Below are 18,056 nucleotides of genomic sequence, written 5' to 3' on the forward strand. Positions count from 1 at the left end.
CAAAGTCTAGACTGTCTGGAATCAGAGATATACTTCATCAGTTTGTTATGGACGAGCTAACTCTTAATGAAGCTGGTAGTCCTAGATACAGATTCTATAGATAGTGGTAGTGAGCCTCTGCTGATGGCAATGCCGAAGGTGGAGGCTCGCTCCGTTTGCTAGTTGAGGTTTTTTTTTTTCTTTTTTTAATTTCTTTTTTCTCTCTGTAGTTAATTCTTTTTTCCCCTTTTTAATAAAGTTCTGATCTTCTACCCAAAAAAAAGCCAACATTCCTGAAGTCTTAGTCCGCATACTAAGAACATCTAGAGAAGTAAAAAAGGACAAAATGACAAGTAAAACAACAGAAACACCCAACAAGAAGCAAGTGAACCAGAAGACTCCCCACATAGTTCAACTCAACAGAATTTAACTCTGTCACCGCCCACATATTATGCACTCCCCGTTTCTGAACTAGGAAAGGTTCCTGGATATCTCTGATAATGCAAGTCAAAGTCTCTGTCTTGTTTCTGAAAAATTGGAAATTTCTTTTTCTCCAAATGTAGGAAATCATCGCATAGAAAGCCAATTGCTTGTCTCTCCTCTCAACTGCACAAAGAAGAAACACATTAGGATAAAATTGAAAAGATGAAATCTCCTTCTTTGTTCTTTAAGGTAACATCAACAATTATACGAAAACATTTAACATCACAATGGCTCCCATAACACATCTTAACGGAGAATATATCCCAAATGCAACAACTTATTCTTAAGACCCAAGAGGGTCCTAATTATAGCTCTCCTTACAACACAACTCAGATTTGGTCTAAGAAAAAAATTAAACAATTAAGATCCGTCTATTTTGGCCTACTAAATTATTCTAACTTATAGAAGAAAATAAAGCTTGATTGTCCAATGAGGAAGCATTCCCAGGAAATAGGTGTAAAAACTATTTCATCTACTCCCAATTAAATAACCATTCATTTGATCTACCTTAACTTGAGATCAGCTCAAATAGGTGATATGATCTTAACTCCAACTACAGATTTATTTTACTAATGGGATGTTATAGAGAGGCCTAGATTTCGCTTTGTATAATGTCTAGGTTGTTTTTCAATGTGTGCTTTTTATTAGTTGTCTTAGCTTCCTTCTCTACTGATGAAAATACCGAAGGTGGAGTAGGTTGTAAGAGATGTGAATCTGCCTGTCCAACGGATTTCTTGAGTGTTCGGGTTTATTTATGGCATGAGACAACTCGCAGCATGGGTCTAGCTTATTGAGGTGTTCCAGAAAACTCCAATTGAATCCATTTGATTTCTCTTTACCGACAAAAGCCGTACTCGAAATAGAAATAATAAAAAATATTTCGAGTACGGCTTTTCTGTTCAAAGCATATCTTGTTTTTACCACGAATTCTTTTCCTTGGTTAACAATAATTGTAGTTTTTCCGATATCCGCGGGTTCTTTTAATTTTCTTTCTTCCTCATAGAGGAAATAAGGTGATTCGCTGGTATACTTTATGTATATGTTTATTAGAACTCCTAGAAGCGTTTTTGTTCCCCAATTTTGGGCTTCTGTAAATTTTCACTCATTTTAATATACTTTGTTGACCTTAAGCAAAAAAGGGTAATGTAAAGAATAGTTCTCAAGAAAAAAATAATAATAAATAAATAAAAGAAAAAAAAAGTAACAAACAAAGATGAACTGAGTGGAAACTTTTTGTTTTTTTTTTTTTTTTTTTTTTGTAAGAACATAAGGAAAAACTTACTACATTCAATGTTAATAGATGTAGTCATGCCAAAGGGATTGATATTAATTCTTGTTGTGCATGAGTGTATATGATACAATTTAAATGTCAATAGATTTGTCAGAAAATAGTATGATGTTGTGCAGCTACATAAGCATAGGGCATGATGCCATTCATTAAACAATTACCTTGTCATCTGGGTAGAGTTCATCAACAGTACTTGAGCTATAACCAATCTCTATTTCAAAAGCTGAATCGGTAGAACCTGTCCATGGTTTGCCTAGAAAAGGTTCAGACTCCTCCTGATTTTGTTGTAATGATGGTTGCTCATACAACATTTTCAAAGAATCAAGCTCCTTTGCAACTTCCTTCATTGTTGGCCGATCTTCCCTCTTATCCTCTAGGCAGTTTCTTGCAAGTTCAGCAACTATCAATAATTGTTCTCTCTTCCCATCATTTAATATTTGATCATCAATAATACGAGAAAAATTTCCATCTTTCATTGAAGATACAAAATACGCTGCTAGGGTTGTACGTTCCCCAGATGCTTCTGATAAAAGTGGCATTTTCCCAGTCAAAAGTTCTGCTAGAACAACTCCAAAACTATAAACATCACTTTTATCAGTTAGTTGACCTGTAGGAAGACATTCTGGGTCTAAGTACCCATGAGTTCCTTGAATTATGGTCGTCTTAAGAGTTTGATCTTGAGGAACCAATCTTGAAGCTCCAAAATCAGATACTTTAGCCTTGTATTTATCATCCAATAATATATTAGAAGACTTGACATCTCTATGAAAGATGGGTATTGAATGAGAAGAATGCAAATATGCTAGAGCATCAGCTGTTTCTGCAGCAATTCTTAAACGATTTTCCCATGAAAGAGAAGGTGCTTGATTCCCGCTATGAATATGTTGGAAGAGGGTACCATTTGAGATGAACTCATAAACTAGCAATGGAACTTCTGTCTCTAGGCAACAACCCAAGAGCCTCACCACATGTCTGTGATTGATTTGAGAGAGGATATCAACTTCATTTATAAACTGTATAATCTGGCTTTTGTCCATAATTTTGGATTTTTTAATGGCAACTACTTTGCCACCTGATAAGATTCCCTTATAAACTGTTCCAAACCCACCTTGGCCAATTATTTGATTTTGATGGAAGTTATTGGTTGCCTTCTTTAGGGCATTTACAGAGAAAATCCTAGCAATATCTTTGACCCCTTTATTTGAAGAAATTTGCTGCTGCAATAGCATACCTCCATTTTGTTGAAAGAATTTTTCTCTAAGTTTACGTCTTCTCTGAATTGCCCAATATAAAAACCAAATGAAAACAGATAGAACCAGAAAGCCTGCACCGGTACCTGCAAGAAAACAGATTTAGATGCACAATTTTATTTTAATTTAGAACTTATCATTAACATTGAGGAGTTTATTTAGCTATAGGTGTGCAAGCCAACTGGTGATGGGCCACCTGGCATACCTCAGGTGGCGGCTTTGGACAAATCTTAAAGTCCATTATTCAAGTGGGCTTGGTTGGGCTTAGGGTTTTAAAAAAATATAAATTATAAAATTTCCTAATAGCTTAACCCAATTATTATGTCTTGCTTGAGTTTATGATTAAAACCTGATACATAAGTGTTCAACTCTAGACCTGCATTGTGTTATCTTTCTTTCTCTTTTTGTAATTTGCTTTCATGTAAAAGCGAAACAAAATTAAAATTTACAAGTACAATCCTATTTTTTACACTAATTTTGTCAGATCATTTTCATTTTACATGACTTTTAAATAGTTATGAATGGAGCATCTAGTTATAATTAGAGGAAAATAAGGGAAATGAATATTTTATTTAGCAAAATTTTATTGTCACAAGGTTTGTATTTTTCCAAACATCACAAGCATAAATTTAGGCATCACATAAGACAATGAAAACAGAAAAATAGAGTACAAATTCCATTTGGATTTTAGATATCATCCTAGTGAAAAGTTTTTCTAAATTGGTTGAAGGAGTTTTTCTAAATTGGTTGAAGGGTCAACAAACATCCTAGAGTCATTAAACATCCCCCTATTGAATGAAACAAACAGTAATCCCTTCCATCGTGCATGATACCCTCTCTTGTCCATCCGAAGGCCGTGATCAAGGGACCTTGATTGAAGGAAAACTATGTCCTACCAACTTATGCACAAAAGCTATTATAGGTTTCAAAAAAAAAGGATCGGCACTTGTGGTTCACTAGGCTTATGAGTAATGAATCGTTGTCTAGTCTACCTAAAAACGAATCGTTGTCTAGGACTAATTATAGTTTACAAACTTGGAATGAAACAAAAGATCTGCATCCGTCAATTCTTATTGGGATCTAGATCGATATTGGCCAGGAATCGCATAATCAGCCGAACCCCTAAAATGAATTAAGAATGAAAGGCATAGATTTTCATGAAAGTTTGAAATCCACACCCCTATTGATGTTTCCACATACGTTCCCATTGGCCCGACACTGACACAGGGCCACAATGCCTTTTAGGGAACTCTTCCTAATATAAATAAGTTTGGCTATGTTTGATTGTAAGGGGAATTAAAGGGAAGGTGAGTGAAAATTTCATACTTAAAAAGTGAAATATATGTAATCATTACTCAAGCGACTTTAACATTAATTTCAATCATTCCATATTTTTGCATTCAAAAACCTTTGCTATAATATGTAAAATAAAAATTACATGCAAAAAATATCATTACTCAATATGGTTAAAAAAATTAAGTAGTTTATAAAATCATATGGAGTAATGATTATAAACATTCTTTTTTTAAGTATGAAAATTTCACTTCCCTTCCCTTTAAATTCCAAACGGAGCCTTTGTTTTTACGATTTTTATTACTCATCTACTAGTTGAATGTAAAAAATGTCCCTTTGTTTTCCCAATAATGAACTGGGGTGTGGTGAGGAAACTTGATCTTAATAATGAATGAATGAAAAAAAAAAAAAAAATGTAAATTCTGATAGGATGGAAGTTCAGAGAAATTAAAATCATTACACATGGGGCGGGCACTAAGGATTGAGGTTTAAAACCTAATTCTTTGGCCAATTTACTCCAATTTGGAACATTTAGTTTCATATAAAAAAAGTTCATCACTTGCTGGAATATATAAATAACCGATTTTTCATATAATGTGTTCATAACATTAAGTAAAAACCATGTAAAAGAAGATATATTTTCAAGTAAAACAAGACAGTAAGTTTTTACTAATTAAAAAAGGAAAGAAAATTACCTGCAATAATTTTTATCACCAAAATGCGTTTCATGTCTTTAATACAGCGAGACCCATATACCAAACCATCGCCGTAGTAGCCTTTTCGACACTGGCAGCTATAACTCCCATTCGTATTATAGCATATAGCATTCTCAGCGCAGGAATTATTGTGTCCATTTTCACATTCATTTATGTCTTCATCATCAAATTCACCACCGCATCACAAAAATGATGAAAATTTGTTGTCTCTACTGTGTGAGATAGGATTTCTCTCCATAGAGCCCAGGGATGAGAGAATGATCCTAGGACTGGAGTGAACTAGGGTCTCCCAGCTCTAGGATCATTCTATGGTGCCTGGACTCTATGGAGAAGATTGTGACAAAGCTAAAATGAACATAAGAGAGAAGCTTTTTTTTACCTTGGCATCCTACTTGAGAGAGATAAGGGTTGCCTTCATAACCATAGCTGCAGTTGCACCGATAGCCGGGGCCATTGGTTGAATTAAAGCAGTAGCTATTTGGACCACAAGCAGAAGTAGTAACATTACGAACTGCTTCCTCGCATGTCTGATTCCCAATTGCCCAGTCCAACACAATTGGAATCTTCGATCTGTCGAAACTATTACCCGAAAGACGCCATGCTTCAAAGGTGAAAGATTCATAATCTCCCAAGAAAGCGAAGCTGCAAGGGTTGTCCTTCCAGATCTTAGTGTGATTATCTTTACTCTCAAGAGTCACTATAAAATTTTTTAGGCCTAAAGGGATTGAGGTCTGGCAACAACCAATTCCAGAGCAAGACCCGTTTCTCACACTATCTAATTTGTCACACAATGATATGCACCCACTAGTAAAATTTGCGTTACCTCCTCCAAAATTTGAATCTAAGTAGGCCACTGTGTCGCATCCGATACCTATGAGCTTATTGCGGCTGACTGAGAAGCTGAATGGTAAATCTGCCACACTATACCCAAAAGAAGAACCGTTGGTTTTCCATCCTGTAGCATTGAAGCATTCAGAAGAAGAATATAGATCTCTAAGTATGAATTGGGCATCCAATAATGATATATCAAGAACCTCCGTGAATTTTGAATAGTAGGGTTTATGGGTGCCGTCATTCTGGGGATCACAAGTAATCTGATAATTAGAATCCATGAAACAACCTTGGTTGATGCCAAATGGGTAGGGTATGGTCACATTTCCGCATTTGTGGTCGCAACCCGGCAGGGCTAGGGGTGGAACCGCCATGGCTGTTGCAACTAATGAAAAAAGATGAAGCAATATCAGAAGATTAGGAACTATGGCTACGCTTATGTTTTCCATCTGATCCTCTCCTTGGGTGTGTGTGTTTGTTGGCGATCTATAAATAAAATGGCCATAATTTTCAACGCAAATAGTATCGTGCGACAAATTTGACCATTTCAATCACGCAGACGGACACGGCTCTTTCTCTTCATCTTGGAAACCTACCGAATAGCGACTGGAATTGACTTCAAGCCCAGCCATGCCATCGAAGGTTCCTCAAGAAAATAGAGATGCTCGTACAGGACGGGAACTGACCAGGACTCGGCCAAACTTCTCTACCTCATTACCACCCACATGGCATAGATAATTTGTGAACACGTTGTCGACTTTATGTGGTCATACTTTAACCCTAATAAAGAAGGAGAATAGATCCGCTGCTCATATGTTCACATGGACGTACACATATTTATGTTGGATCCTCACATGTACGTTCAGGTGAATGTACATGCGGAGGATTCAATCTTATAAAATTTTTGAAAAGGAAGACTCCAAAATCCTTTAAGCATTGAGATGTTAGATCCAAATAGATATAAAGAAGAGGGCAAGATTTCACTACCTAGTCGTGTGGCCTCTGTGTGGTTTTAAGGATTGATATCGGATCAGATTGGTGGAAGGCAATCCCAATTACTATCCAATATCGTTTAGGTGGATCGATATGGATCAAGGGTAAAAGGATAAAAAGTTGATTTTGTAGAGGAAATCAGGGGTAAATTCATCTGATACGGCCAATCCTGATCGATATATAATTAGAATCATTTCCCCAACGCGTATGAATCTTTGCTTTTCAACTTCTTTGAGGATCCAAAATGAGCATGAAGCAACATCAGTGGGGTGAGATGGGAGCTTAATATATTCTTTGCTTACAAAGCTGAGATGGGATTATGGTTTAAAAAATTAGGGAGAGTGATGCAAGATTGGAATTACATCTTATTATTTATTTTAATTTACAATTAATTATTCATTATAATTGGGTTTAATTCTAGGATTTTCATTATTTTCTGGTTTTTATTTGATTGATGGGTCAACTTAAGCATATAAGTAGTTTATTTAATCGATATGGGCCCATCGGGTTTTATTTACTTTTAATCTCAATCATAAGAATTTAATTAGAATAAATGATTGAGATTGATTAGGGTTTGTTTAGGTTTATAATTTCTTATAAATATGTAATGGGAGAACAATGTAAAAGAGTTGGATTATTGTAAAAAAGTTGAATTATAGAAGTTGTATGGATAAAGCCCCAAGAGGATCTGATAAAGTTAAATATTGATGGATGTTCTTTAGGAAACCCATGAGTAGAAAGTGCAGCTGGTATTTTTCGGAATGCAATTAGTAATCCGATTAGCACTTTCTCTAAGTTTTCTTGGAATCAAGACTAATAATTTTGCAAAGTTCTCGTCCTTCTTTATTGGTCTATAATATACAAAGGAAAGGGATTTCAAGAAATTTTGGATTGAGAGTGACTCAAGTGCAGTGGTTATTACCATTGGTAATGGTAATATTCCTTGGAGAATTCAGCAACAGTGGGTATTTTACCAGTCTTTTCTATGTTCCATCACTTGGCTAATTACTCGCTGTTACTGCGACGTCAATGTCATTGTAGACTCTATCGTAAAAAAAATACGTCTTGACTCAAACCTCTAATTATTGGTCTTTATGCCCAAGCTTCACTTATCAAGAATTAATCTGGGATAGCTTGAACAGACCTTGCTATAGGTTTGATTGATTGAGTTGCAACACTATAAATAGTGCTTAACATTTTATTCTTTTTGTTTAAAGGGTGTCGCTGATGGCAATGCTGAATGTGGTTATTTTAAACAAATCATGAGATCCTTAAGCTCTGCTGATGGCCATACTAAAGGTGGAGTTTTAAGGGTTTTTTTTTTTTTTTTTTTTTTTTGGTGCATTTTTATTGTTCTTATCCATCTAGGCATGCTCATGTCAATCTTGTACATCCTATTATTTTTTTAGCTTAATATATTCTCTGCTGACTTACAACCAAAAAAAAAAATTGAATTATTGAATTAAATTTAGATACCGATCCAAATAACTTAATCAGGTTCTCTTTGACTGGGTTAAGGGGTTTTAGGTGATCCTTCCTGCTGATGGTCATGCCGAAGGTGGGTTAGGATTGCCAGAGACTTTTCCGTTTCAGTCATTGGATTTTTTTGTCTTGAAGAATTTCACCCTTCCGTCGGCTACGCACACCCGATCCTCTATCGTTCTTAGAAAATCACAATATTTTCCCCATAATACCTACGATAGGGAAGAAGGGCTGAACTCTAAAATCCAGATCTCACCAGAAAAGCAGCCATACTTTCCCACAAAGGTTTCAAAATTTTACATTGGGTCTGCAATCGCGATCGTCAAGTCTTCAGAGGTTATAAAGGCTGCATCTTCAATGCTCTCTCAAGGTTTACACGCATGCATCTGCAATTGAATTGAATGTTCTCTCTCTCTCTCTCTCTAAAAGAAAGCAGAAAACAGAAGAGAAGAGGTCATAAATTTGTGAAAAATTCAGTGAGAATAATAAACAGAACAAAGTGCAACGGAAAAAAGTAGACAAAGGGAACCGGAGTCCATTTACAAATTAAAGCTTTTTCCATGTATCCATCAGATGAACATGATGCCATATTTAATTATTTATTTACATATGTATTTTGCATCTCATACATACAAGCATCGCTGTGTAAAACAGAAGAAAATTAGTCTCCAGAGTGTAACTAGCACTGGATCAAGATACTCTGCCACCCAACGGGGGTGCACGACCGGGCACTCCCGGAAAATATGGAGTGTGGATTCCCACTGCATCCCTGTGTGTTGTAGAGATTACCAGTTTGTCCAGTGTAGGTAAACTCATACCCTGCGTGCTGCTTTATAGCAGAGCATCCACAGTCACTATATCGCTCAGCATGGTTGTTGCAACCTGGACCACTCCATGCGGTATATGAGCTTGCATTCACCAGGTGATGATCACTCCCCACTGCTATCAGCATCAATATCACACCAATGACTGAGAAGATCAAATTTGTGGAAAGCATGGCAGTAAGGCTATCTGCTAAGTAACGATAATTGGGAGAGGTGGGTAGGGGAAAGTATATGAAACTCTCAACTTTAAGAACCCATTATGGATTTTTATGGATCTTCTCTTTGTGTTTTCTATCACTCTTTAATGTAAACATGGACCATAATTAATGATTTGTACTCGAGTCAGCATGGAAAAAAAATCCGCTTACATATGGTCTCATGCCGTGGTGATGAATCTGTTGACTAGAATGGGTCAATTATTTCACACACAAAAAAGAGAAAAAAAAAAAAAAAGAAAGAAAAAAATGGGTCAATTAGCCATGCAATGTCGTCTTCAATAATAAAAACAGATGCGTGTAACGAACGGGGACTGACCAGGACTCTTGTTTTCGCTACAAGAATCAAGATATATTAAAAAGATAAAATATGATACAAGAAGGAAAAATGAAAAACCAACTTGGATTTAGGAAGGGTTCCTAAAGTGAGAATCTCACCTTTGGCATTGCCATCATTAGGAAAAACACTCCAAGGAAACCAACTTAACAAAGTAAATAAAAGCCACAATTACATGAATCTGAATCTAGGGCGTTGATTGGCATCCATCTCCAGCTCCAAGGACAGCAAAGGGGACCACACACTCACTAGATCCGAAACTTCAAACTTAGCAGCCGATTTTATCAAAAAATATGCAATCAGATTGACCTCCCGATGACAGTGAGAAATCTTCTACTCAATAGAGGCCAAGAACGGCAAGAGATTCCTCCACCTTTGAAGCACAAGCCATGGGACTCACCCTCGGGAAAAGAGGATCACCACTGCTACAGAGTCACATTCAATCCAAAGCTTCTGCACATTAATGGATCTAGCATACTCCAAACCAAGAATCACTGCTAGAATTCTAGCTTCAAAATTGGTTCTCACTCCTAGAGCTTCTCTGAAGTTGAGGATCACCTCAGCCTTGTCATTTCAGAAAACACCCCTTGCTCCAGCTTTCCCTGGATTGCCTAATGAACAACCATCTGAATTTAGTTTTATCCATCTTGAGAACGGGGGGCACCAAAAAATTTCCTTAGGATCTCTTCTCTTTCTCGGAGAGATATGAATTCCAATATTCCTCGCACATAGAAGGTCTGAAATTGAAGATGTGTGTTCAACATGCACCAAGGAGAGAGATCTAAGATCACTCTTTATCATTGCAAAACAGCGACTGAATGATTTTGGGGATTCATTCAGCGATAGAAAATCCCATCAGCCCTGAACTCTTATATGGACTCTTGGAGTTATTAGTGCTGAAAGATTTCTCATAATTTTAGGGAAGAATGAAGCCCTAACATTGTATGATGTAATGCACCTTCCATTGTGATCTTGCATAAAACCACCTGCCCCAACGCTGCCCAGGTTCCCTAGTGAACTTTCATCAAAATTTAGTTTTACCCATCCCCTAGGCGGTTTATACAAAAAAACCTCCAAAGGAGGCTTAACTCCAGCACTAATAATGTTCAAACCCAATCTTCTTTATATGTCAGACATAGTTCTAACCAACTCTTTTACATCTGGAGCGCTCTCTTTAATATCCTTCTTTATCATGTCAACTACATACCTCGGACCTCTCTACCGCTTATCATGCCGGCGAAAATTTCTCTCTCCAATTATGTTGATCATAAAGAAATCATCCACACTTCTCTCATCGCCACCGCCATTATTTTACTCTTTCACTACATCAGTAACTGGTGGGCCCACATGACCTGATCATTAGCTTAACCTGATTCAGTCCCAAACAAGTGCATAGGCAAATACGCCCTAAGGCCACTCTCTATATGAAGGAGCTCATTGCGCACCTAAACTCAATGTGGGAGAGGGAGATAAAAGAGGAAAAATAGAAGGAGAAGAAGAAGAAGAAAAAGGGAGAAGCTCTCGGCTACACGAGTGTTGTCGGTTACATCGAAGGTAACTAAGTACCTTCCCTAAACCCATTTTCCCTTCCATTTTGGTTTTTGGGTTGTTGTCAAACTATGGATTTGCTAGATTGGAGGGGTACGCCTCGACCACGGTGACTTCCGATAGTTGGGAGGGTGTGCATTGCACTACCATGCGTGTTTCCTGAGCTAAAAGTGAGTTACCCGAGCTCCGGTGACATTTTGTCTAAATCGGGAGGTTAAGGTTTCGGCCGTTAGTTCATTGTATCTCCCAAACAGCTTAGGGACACTTAAATAAATTCTCTTAAACGAAAGGTGGGAAGACCCCTCACAATCTCCACGACAAATCTCGACGATCGGGCCTGAGCTGGCAAAACCCCATGAAGTTGCTGAACTTCTTGGTAAGTGACCGATTGGAGACCCACCGGTAGGATAGTGTCCTTCTGGTGACCTAATTCCGATGAATTTTGAATCCTTAACTGGCCTTTGTCCAGGCCACCAATTGGACACAGTGTCCACCAGGTGATTTTCTTCCGATTGGGTTTCTAAGCTGTCAAAATTGACAGTTTGAAGAATTTTTGGGGGAAGCCCTGTGGGTCCCCCCCTGAATGTTTTCGACATGTGTTAACGTTCGTTTACTCTTATACCTAGGGCAAATACAATCACAATTCGGTGACGCCTAGCGGGGTTTGAATCGGGTATCCAACATGGGAATTTTCACTTGTTCAATCGACAGGCAAGGTGAGTGGTTGTCTGACTTTCTTTTAAAGTGTTTTAACAATATAGATCTACGTGGATGCCATAGAAATAATGATTAGTTAATTTAATTGCTTGTATGATATATGTGAACTATATAACATGTTTTACTAAATTTGAACTATATATATGATTTTAACTGTGTGACAGGATCCGGTGTGGCCGAGGTGGATTCTAATACCATGATCGCCGTGTGGATGATTACATCATGCATTGGTTGCGTATTAGACTTATCTTTGGCTATGGATGCACGGTGTGGTTGATGGTAATTCATGTACTATGGTTATATTTAGAAATGGGTACACAGTGTGGCCGATGGTAATTTTGGTACTACATATCCCATATTAAACAGTATGTATGCTAGATAGGCTTGGACCTAGATGCGATGTGGCTGATGGTGAGTCTGGTATCATACTCCATACTATTTGTATCCTTATGGAAGGGATGCAACATATTGTGGTTACCTGTATCCTTGTGGAAGGCATGCAACATATAGTGATTAGGTTTCATTCTCTATTCTATGTTCCCTTTCCAACAGGGGGTAAGGTGTTGGTATGTTCAATGAACTTTTTCAGAACGCCACTTTCGTAGTACGATGTGATTGTTGCCAGAGATGAAACCAGTCCGATGTTGTAGATGGTAATTTTGGTGCCATGATTGCTAGGAGGGAGTTATTAGGGTTTACTGGGTGACTGATGGTTGCATCTGGGACTAACAGGCTCCTAATCACGATTAGGGTTTGTATTGCTGGATGATCGATATACGATTTTTTGGACCGTAGATAGAACCTAATGCATCGCAGTAGTATGAACCCGACTTAGTTGTATGTTAAGTGGTTAAAGTAAAATGAATTGCATCATTCTCGCATTATGGCCTATGCGTATGTGCTTGCATGAATCCCATCCCTTACTGAGCTAGTTGGAGCTCAAACCACATGCATGTTGCTTTTTAAATGATGATGTCGGTACTGTCATGCCATTGGGTAGCGCCAATTCATCTATTGTGAGTATGACGGTGGCTGGTGGACACCAGAGCCTTAGGAGCATGATCCCGACTGTGCTTGTGACATTTATGCATATGCTGCACCTTGAGCCAATATAGTGGATCTCGTCTTCTCTGATGCCGTAATTTTGGATGATATATTTTGTGGGTTATTATATGTATGTTTTGGTAAATGTGGAAACAAATAACTCTTGTTATGTACTATAGTTAATATAATTAACGTTAGTTGTTCCCCCAAATTGATTTACATGATTCCACTGTATTTGTGCTCTAATTTTGCTGCTATGATTTTAAATGGTTCAGTAATGTTGTGATTATGACGATTAAGGCACTGCTATCAGAGATCTTGGTAGAGATATAAGATGGCTAAGCATCTTATTCACATCACTAGTATCCTAACGGAAGCAGGGTGTGACAACTACCATTGTAATGAAACCCTCATGGTCCATCTAGAATTTATGGAACCGAAACGGGAAATTGCGAGGTCTAGGACACAACTCTAATGTGGTCAAGATTGGGGAGTGATCGGAAATAACTCCGAGAATGACATACTGAGTGTAATCATGGAATAAAGATAACCTGGCATTGTTGCAAAAGCTTCTATCCAAAACAACAACATTCCCCCTTTTCCTATTATTAAGACCACGTAAACTTACGACCATGAGATGGCACTTGTATCATGGAACAAGCATCAATCATCGCACCATATTCAGCTACAGACCCTATGCTGATAGTCCATGGACCCCGCTTCTCATGGGATTCTAAAGTGGCATTGAAGTCTCCTACAATCATCCACGGCGACGGCACTTGAGGAGCTGAAGTAGCTACATCTGTCCAATGTGCTCTTCTCAAAGCCCTAAAACAACTTGCTTGCACTAAGGAAACACAGATAGCCTACTGTTGCCACAGAAATCTCTGAGTTACCTATTGGTCTGACTTTGAAATTATGACTGGGGTAGTCACATGTCTCTTCCAACTTACCCAAATGTTAAGAATCTTGTCAACACGCTGGTTGCAGACAAAATTCACATAAAAACCAAGCTTGTAAAAAACAAACATGAGAAATTACATATATCCACCATTGGCTAAGTAATGCACAGAAGATCCACATTCTTCTCTTTCACTAAATTTTTTAGGGCAGTTCTAACCCCTACCCTCTTCATTCCTCTAATGTTCTAATAGAGAATCTTTATAAATTAATTTTTTTGTGGAAGCCGTACAATCAGAATTATGTGTCTAATCCTCCATAAGAGTTTGTTTACCTTTTCGACGCTTGTCAGCATTCGCACCATCATCAATGTCTCTACGCATAGCTTCATCAATTTGCAGAATCTCAGGGTGATGCAGATCAATCGCCGCCTCATGCAACTGGCTAGGAATTATAAATCCCCAGAGCTGGTATGATGGAAACTTCCTGGCCTTGACAGCTTTCTCCATCCACATCAACAAACACACCACTCCTAACCTCTATCCCATGATCATGGATCACATCAAGAGCCAACCCCCTACCTCAAGTTGCACTGTTGAAAGGGTTCTTTTTATTTCTCCTCTTTAGATTAGTCCGACCCATTTTACAGATTCACTAAAAGACAAATCAATTTATCATGGTTTGGAGCCTCCTCGATTCTTTGTCAATTCCCATAGTCCATCTGACTATGAATTTTTTCCACTATTTGATTTTTTTTTTTCTCAAGCAAGAATCAAGCCTTTAACACCAACCAATCTTAGTCCTTCAGATTGGGACCCAAACCTATCATGGCCAATGATTTTTTCCAATATAATCATAATCCTTCGAGTTATGCACCTAGGTCATCAATCAAGGATTTCTATCCAAGGCAAGGATTTCATGTAATCATTGTCCATTGGATTACGTACACATGCACACAGCCAAGGATTTCCTCTTGTACACTAACTACATCCCGTGAGCAAGCTCCATACTTACATTAAAATGCAGAAAATGACTTCTTTTTTCAAGTCTAATTACTGCTCCTTTGTAGCTAACCTAGTAATAATTGGTTTATCTATTGCTTATGTGTAGGTGATCGCTGCCTCGTCGCGTGGCTCCTGCACAAGTGCAAGGGCAATGAAAGTGCACAAAGGGTATCAATATCAATGAGATTTTCTCTATTATTCATAATTCAAGGAATCATTTTTTGGCAAATGGATAGGGTGTTAATATCATATGGATTGTGATAGTACTAAAAACTTGTGTTTGGTTTCTCCCACCCAGGAAAATGGATACTTTACATTATGATGGTTCTGTTGTTCTGGATAAGGCGTCTTATGGAAGCCTAATTTGTGACTCTCTGGGGAGTCTATTTGGGCATATGTATGTATTAGTGAAGATCTTTCAATTTTATCTATGACTTGTATGCTATTTACAGGGGGAGTTTTTTGTCTATTGACAAAGGAATTCTTCAAATTTCTATTTTTATCCGAATCTAAGTTGGGGGGGGGGCTAGAGGGTCATGGCATGTTCAAGTGTCGAAGAAGGAAAATTTTCGGATGGCAAAGATTCTAATGAGCAAAGATGTAAGAAATGTCTGAAGAGAACTTAATTAACCTATTGATTTCAATGTGCAGGGCCCACATGACCAGGCATGCAAAAGATCATTGTCTGGTCATGTGACCCTTGCACCAATATGGGGCCAATGTGAGCCTAAGCAGGAACATCAACATGAAAGGAATTATTTGGTTTTACAAAGGAGCAGCAGTAACTAAACAAAAGTTTTTCTATCAAAAAAATTAAACGAAAAATTTTATGCACTATTTAATGGGTGTCAGATTGGCATAAATGTCCAATGGAAATGACCAAACCCTCCCCCCTCCATTTGAAGCATTATTTATGCCTCCTTCCCTCCTGGACACAAATCCCTTCCCTTTTATATATATATTATAACAGACTATATTATTAAATATTACTTAAAAACTGATTTAAGATGCCCAAGGTACGATTGTACGAAAGAATCCCTGTATTCATGTTCATGGACATTGATGCATCTGAAGACCCATTTCTCTGACATAAGGAATATATATATATATATATATATTTTTAACCTGATAAGAGGAATTATGGCCCGCTAATTTTTTCTTTTTCAAACATGCTTTATAAAGTAACTTTCTCTTCTACCAAGTAAAAAAAAAAAAAAAAAGGAAATGTAACTTTTTCCTCTTGGGAAACATTATAAAGAGAACTTTTGAGAGTATTAATCTATGATAAGAATCATTTTTTTTTTATATGAATTATACTTTTAAGCCCAAAAGCATATATACGCCAGCATATTATCCATTTCACCGAAAAAGAAAAGCATATTATCCATTAAATGATTCAGGCTTCTTAAATTCTTGCCGGAAAAAGATTTAGGCTTCATTAATGATGATGTGGATTAAACATATATAATTAATTTTAGTATTTAATATTCTGCAACATTTGAAGAAGACCTTAAATTCACTATGTACCCCAAAAAATTTGAAAAGGAAGTAACACCTCTAGAACCTAGCTATTTGTAGTCTAGTTTGACTTGTAGGTTTGCACGTAGCAGATGGTTAAATATGCATCCTATCATGTGTGCATTGTACAATTGGTAAGTCTCATCTCTATAAAAGATTCTATTATTTAAGGAGACCATTTCTAAGCAAGTGGCATAGGAAGCACACTAATAAGTTGTGACAAAAATGATATGAGGTTTTTTTCATACAAGGAGAGAGAATGACATAGAGATGCCAATGTACCCTACTTCAGTGGCTCCGAAAACCTTTCCGATATTATTAATTGGAAAAAAAATTTCTACTTGGTCCTGTACCCTTAAGCCCAAACACAAGAGGTGACGAAAAGACCAACTTGGCCCCTAGTTGGATGCTTATGTGCCTTCCTTGGTTGGTCCCCATGCTAGCATTAGGCAGACGACCAGGTAAAGATCTCTGACTCTATTTGTTATAAGGGAGAAAAGATGTTATCCGTCTAACGTTCCCCACACCCAGACATAGATTGGCGTGAAAATACCCAGTGTCTGGGTGCAGCTGGGATTTTTCACACCCATCTATGTCAAGGCTTAGAAGACGTAGGTGGGCAAGGAAGGCACTGTTCCTTCCCCTTATTATAATACTCTACGTATTTATTACTAAAAAAGGACTCTTACATGCCCATGATATGGAAGAATCCCCTACGCTCTCGTTCATTAGTTGTTGATGCATCTGATTCTTCAATCAACACCGTCTATCTATAGAGGGTTAAGCAATAATTTAAACCTTTCACTTCCAAAAGCTGTCGACAGAGAATCACTTTATAAAAAGAGCTTATGAGAGAAGAAGTTTGTGAAACTTGCCTCATTTTATAGATCAAAGCATATCTATCCAAGCATCTTAGTTTTTCACTGATTCAGGCTTCCTATATGAGTTAAGTTGAGTATTTAATTTTCTTTCCTTATTGTTGTCCTGGCCATTGTGTTTAGAAGAAGAAGCAACAACATGGGAGTGTTACTTGATGCAACATTGTATGGTTCACCTTCTCTCGCTCCTTCTTCTGATTCATGGTTTGGTTCACCTATTCCTTGGGTTGGCCTCTACATCGCAGCTGCAACAATGGTATGCTTCTTCTGCATGGCTTTTGATTTGGTGCATGGATTCATTCGTAAGAAACTATTTGTGCCTTGTAAATTATTCCATATGAATGCATTCACCATGACGGTGCTAACAGTAGCCACAAAAATCCCCCTTGATCTTACCACACCCATGCCTAGAATTGAGGATCAGCTCTCCAAGCTCACTAGCACTGCATTGCTATGCACCTCACTTTGGGTTTTATATGCCTTCACTGGGGACTATGGGCACATCCGAACGCTATGGCAACTTGGCAGCATTAAGCGTGATGGTGATTACTATGGTTGTTAATGTGTATGTACAAATGTGCACAGATGTGATATTTTCATTCACAGTAGAACACATCATCATCATGGTTTGCATCTTAATATTGCTTTTGTTGATGTGATCATCTGCTATAGGGTTTAGAGGCCAAACAGAGTTCTGGCCAACTTATTATAGATCTAGACCTTCTTTGGATCCCAAAAATGCAAATGATGTGCAGG

General features: G+C 37.6%; 2 protein-coding genes across 4 annotated transcripts in view; both read right to left on the minus strand.

Annotated features, from left to right (window-relative positions):
- The window catches only part of LOC122082603 (threonylcarbamoyladenosine tRNA methylthiotransferase), a 142,828-nt gene that overhangs the window by 98,100 nt on the left and 26,672 nt on the right, over window positions 1–18,056 (minus strand). The gene's annotated exons all lie outside the window — the stretch shown is intronic.
- Window positions 253–6,284, minus strand: LOC122082589 (wall-associated receptor kinase 2-like). 2 transcript variants are annotated; one of them, XM_042650265.1, is made up of 4 exons: window positions 5,389–6,284; window positions 4,989–5,165; window positions 1,912–3,086; window positions 253–585 (listed from the first exon to the last, which is right to left on the minus strand). In XM_042650265.1, exons 1-4 carry the CDS (start codon window positions 6,212–6,214, stop codon window positions 547–549), a joined length of 2,217 nt encoding a protein of 738 aa, XP_042506199.1. In that variant the 5' UTR covers window positions 6,215–6,284; the 3' UTR covers window positions 253–546. The 2 variants fall into 2 exon arrangements, with proteins under 2 accessions (XP_042506199.1, XP_042506205.1); XM_042650271.1 differs by lacking the exon at window positions 4,989–5,165.

The sequence above is a fragment of the Macadamia integrifolia genome, chromosome 1 (genome assembly GCF_013358625.1).
Source record: "Macadamia integrifolia cultivar HAES 741 chromosome 1, SCU_Mint_v3, whole genome shotgun sequence".
NCBI lineage: Eukaryota > Viridiplantae > Streptophyta > Magnoliopsida > Proteales > Proteaceae > Macadamia > Macadamia integrifolia.

What these genes read in the sequence shown, in the direction of transcription:
- LOC122082589 (XM_042650265.1), bottom strand. Translation starts at nt 6,214, where the DNA reads ATGGCGGTTCCACCCCTAGCCCTGCCGGGTTGCGACCACAAATGCGGA. An exon ending in GGTGATAAAAATTATTGCAG is followed by an intron (nt 3,087 to 4,988) that starts GTAATTTTCTTT and finishes GTTTTCTTGCAG; the next exon opens with GTACCGGTGCAGGCTTTCTG. An exon ending in AACTCTACCCAGATGACAAG is followed by an intron (nt 586 to 1,911) that starts GTAATTGTTTAA and finishes TTCTTTGTGCAG; the next exon opens with TTGAGAGGAGAGACAAGCAA.